We start from the raw sequence: 4,733 nt of genomic DNA, 5'->3' as shown, positions 1-4,733 counted from the left end.
CTTCCTAGCATAAATGAATCCGTCGTTTAACTTGTGTCAGCCAGAAGGCCAGCCTTTCAATCGCAGAGGGAAAACAGAAGTTCATGGACAGAAGAGGCAGAAAGCGAGCAAAGGACTCCGCTGGTTACCACCCAGGTGCGTTTCCACCCGAGCTCACAGGCCGCTTCTTAGAGCCCGGTGCTCAATATTCACCCTGGAGGCTTGAGCAAGGTCGTGGCGGGTACACACATAATTTGCCACATTGCCTCCCCGTGATCATTTGGAAGCGAGAGGGGCTGTCTCTAATGACAGGTCACGAACATTCTCCAGGCGGTTCCTTTATGCCTGCCTCGTCGGGCTGGGCGCTGGCAGCCCTGCCATTCAGGCGCTTGTTTTTGTTATGGAACAAAAGCCTCACTCCCAGCTGTGGCGCCAAAATCTAGCTCACACTGTACGTGTAACTGACAGCTCGGCAGCCGGCGGAGGGGAGGCCGGGCTGGGCTCCTCCAATCGAGGCGCCCCTGCCTGCAACCCCGCGTGTTTACAGGCAGCCGTTGCCGGGGAGGGAGCCCGGGGAAAACCAGGACGTGGAGTAGCTCGGAGTGGGCGGGCGCCCCAGAAGAAAAGTGAAAGTGTGCGGCCAGCGACTCGCGAGGAAGCCACGTTGTCAGCCCGGGCCCGCGGCAAGGTGCTGTGAGTGTATTTGGTTAACGCCTGCAAGCAATTTCCCTGGCAAATCCTTCTAACTCCGTGTGCACAGTCTCTGATTATAGGGCGATAGAGTAGCAGAATGTGTCCTCTTCACTGGGGCGGGGGAGGGGGTGGGGAAGGAAGGGACTGATAGATAACCAATTAAGACCTCCATACCCCATCAGGTGCTCTGCAGTGACACAGGTGAGAGAAACTGAAGGAGTTGCTGGCTTATAGGTTTGAGATGTTGATTGCTTCCTGCAACCCTTCAAAGCAGAATGTCATTGCCATCATCATGATGATGCTTATTAAACATTAAATCGTGTTTGCCGCTGTGTGCTCAAGCCACAAGTTCTTTTTACTTACATGGTTCAATAACTTGTCTGAGCCTTGAGTAGTGAATAGAGTAACATAGCAAAGAAAGTTCCCAGAGAGTGCTCTGCAAAATGAATATGCAAGATCTGTATCTGTTACACAGCAGGCAAAATAAAACAGATTCATGCCTACTCAGTGGACACCAGGAGACTGAAAAGCATTTAGCTTTGGGGGCAATTAAATGATTGTGAGTTTGGAGTTTCTGGGTTGGAGGCAGTAGAGCTCAGAGGCTGAACGGTAGCTCTGGAGTCTGCCCACCCAAGGGACGTTGCTGCTTCTGCACCTGCTGGTTGTGTGATTTTGGACAAGACTTCACCTCCATTTTCTTATCAATAAAGTGAAGATAATACATCCAGACTTGCTGGGAAGGTTTAACAGAATAATTTATGTAACGTGGCTGGCCCTTAGAAAGCACACAAAAAATGAATGTGGTTATTTGATGCCAATGTATAATGGAGACTTTTCCACAGATAATGGTATGATGATGGGCACATTCTTCCTCATGAAGAGAAAAGCAGTTAGGACAGTATACCTGGCACATATGAGCACCCAGTTATTGTTGGTGCTGCTGCTGCTGAAATCAGACAGATCCTGGCTCTGCCTGGCTCTGCCAGTGCCTTAATTTTCTCATCTGTAATGTGGCTGTGATAATAGTACCTATCTCATAGGACTACTGAGAGGATCAAATGAGATAGCTCATGAAACTGGCACCTGGCAACACTCAGTAAGTGTCAGCTATTATTATTATTACCTTCAGCATCTGATGGATGATCATTCTAGAAATTATGGCTTGGTGGTAGACTATATTTTCCTTGTTGTATAATTTAAGGACAGGAGGAGAATGAAGTTTTCCTCAGGAACATGTCCCATCATGTCTGTGCCCCTCTTCCCTTTAGATCTGGGTCCTCTCTTTTTCTCTAGGCTCCTACTGCCCTTTTGATGCCCCAGCTGCCCAGGACTCTGCATTCTGACATCAACCAGACCTTTCCTCTCTGTAGCACTTCTTTTTTAAATGCTTATTTTGAGATCATTGTAGATTCACATGCAGTTGTAAGAAATCACACAGAAAGATCCTGTGTACCCTTCACCCAGTTTCCCCCGATGGTAGTATCTAGTACAATAGTATAATATCACAACCAGGATATCATCGATACAATCCACCTTATTCAGATCTTACCAGTTTTACATGCAGTTGTGTGTGTGTGTGTGTGTGTGTGTATGTGTAGTTAGTTCTATGCAATTCTGTCATATGTGTAGATTTGTGTGATCACCACAACAGTCGAGATTCAGAACAATTCTGTCACAAGGGTCCCTTGTCTGCCACTCTTTTTACCCTAGACCTTCTCTGATCCCACCTCCCCACCATTTTCACAAAACTTTTCTCTCCTGAGGTCAAAGACCTGCTAAGAGTGTGTGTAACCCATCACAGATAAGTTCTGGCTAGGGGATTATTGCGTGATAACTGTTGAATGGAACACACCCCCGAGATCATTGTATTCTCAGAGAGCGCTTCAATAATTTTGCTCTGAGCAGTAGGAGAATATCAAGGGAGAAAGTAGAAGGAAAATGGGGCTCAGAATTATCACTCGACTTTTAATGTGCATGAAAAAGGTTGGGGTGGGGAAGAAACATAGAAGCCTCTTATAGGACCAGAAGTGTACCAGGATGATCCATCTAAATGGAAGTTAACACACACACACACACACACACACACACACACACACACACACATACACACACACACACACATACACACACACACATACACACACACATACACACACACATACACACACACACACATACACACACACATACACACACACATACACACACACACATACACACACACATACACACACATACACACACACACATACACACACACATACACACACACATACACACATACACACACACACACACATACACACACACACACATACACACACACACACACACACACACACACATACACACACACACATACACACACACACATACACACACACATACACACATACACACACACACACATACACACACACATACACACACACACACACACACACATACACACACACACACATACACACACACATACACACATACACACACACACATACACACACACATACACACACACACATACACACACACACATACACACACACACACACACACACATACACACACACACACACACACACATACACACTGTCTTAGTTTGTTTGGGTTTCTACAACAAAGTACCATAGATTGGCTGGCTTACAAATGGCAAACATTTGCTTTTCACGGTTCTGCAGGTTGGAAAGTGCAAGATCATGACATCGGCAAATTCAGTGTCTGTTGAGGACCCACTTCCTCATTGACAGAGGGCTTCTCATTGCAACCTCACATAGTAGGAAGGGTGAAGGAGCTCTCTCAGGCCTCTTTTATTAGGGTACTAATCCCATTCATGAGGATTCTGCCCTCATGACCTATTCACCTCCCAAAGCCCCCACCTCCTAATACCATCCCCTTGGGGGTTAGGTTTCTACATATAAACGTTGGGAAGGACATGAACATTCAGACCGTAGCATACATCTTTAAAATGAGGTGCCTTTCAGAAACTTCTCCCCTTCACCGCCATCCCCATTACCTATTGGAATAAATAAGAAGTCTCTTTGCTGCAGCCCAAGAACTGAATCTCTTTCCTGTTCCCTCTGAATAGCACAGGTCAGAAGTTAAACAACCAGTCAATGCCTAGACTTGCAATCTCCACCGCAGAGCCCTGTTTGATTGTCTGTGGCCAACCACAGCCTTTAAGTGCTGGTGACCCTGACATATTCTACAAGGCACAGAAAGCACTGGCTTAAAGCCTGACAGGGTGTGAGGGTGAAAAGCATTCCCTTTACAAATTTTGACATAATTAGAATGCATAATGTTCCACAAGTTATTTTTTTGTCCCACAGACTTTTTTCAGAATCTGACTACAGCACAAAACCCGGAGAGTGAGAAGTGGAGAGTGAGAAGTGGAGGCCTTGGGCTTCGTATCACAAAGATGCCCTTCTATCGAGGAGCAGAGCCCAGGCACAAATCCTCCTGGCTTTCTGTGATGCTATTGGCAATTGCAGAAAGGGTAGTGGGGTTGGGAGAGACAGGTGAGAAGGAAGGACACCGCTGGAGGGGATGTTTGGCGCAGATGTCTCTTATGTTTTTTTTTTCTTTAATTAATTAATTAATTTTAATTTTTTTGTCTGTGTTAGGTCTTCGTTTCTGTGAGAGGGCTTTCTCTAGTTGTGGCGAGCGGGGGCCACTCTTCATCGCGGTGCGCGGGCCTCTCACTATCGCGGCGTCTCTTGTTGCGGAGCACAGGCTCCAGACGCGCAGGCTCAGTAGTTGTGGCTCACGGGCCTAGTTGCTCCGCGGCATGTGGGATCTTCCCAGACCAGGGCTCGAACCCGTATCCCCTGCATTGGCAGGCAGATTCTCAACCACTGCGCCACCAGGGAAGCCCCATCTCTTATGTTCTGAAACTGTGGTACCTGAATCAGCAGCACCAGCAGCAGCCGGTGACTTGTTTGTGGTGCTATTTCCAGCCCCACCCCCATCTGCGGAATCAGAGACTTTGAGGCTGTGTGCCATTAACCTGTGGGGTTTTTTTTCCTTTCTTTAAAATTTTTTTTAAAGAAAACTCAAGCATTAAA

The 4,733-nt window shown here is 46.8% G+C and overlaps 1 protein-coding gene across 1 annotated transcript; it reads left to right on the top strand.

Annotated features, from left to right (window-relative positions):
• Positions 1-379: 379 nt before the first annotated feature.
• Positions 380-4,041, top strand: LOC309646504 (uncharacterized protein; the record flags this gene model as incomplete). Its single annotated transcript, XM_082432904.1, has 2 exons — positions 380-672; positions 3,999-4,041. The coding sequence occupies 2 exons, from the start codon at positions 380-382 to the stop codon at positions 4,039-4,041; spliced, it is 336 nt and encodes a 111-aa protein (XP_082289030.1).
• Between the last annotated feature and the right edge of the window lie 692 nt (positions 4,042-4,733).

The sequence above is a fragment of the Balaenoptera physalus genome (assembly GCF_965194825.1).
Source record: "Balaenoptera physalus genome assembly, chromosome: 17".
In the NCBI taxonomy this organism is placed as follows: domain Eukaryota; kingdom Metazoa; phylum Chordata; class Mammalia; order Artiodactyla; family Balaenopteridae; genus Balaenoptera; species Balaenoptera physalus.
Note: the sequence above shows the minus strand (reverse complement) of the source record. Positions and strands in the feature narration are given on the sequence as shown.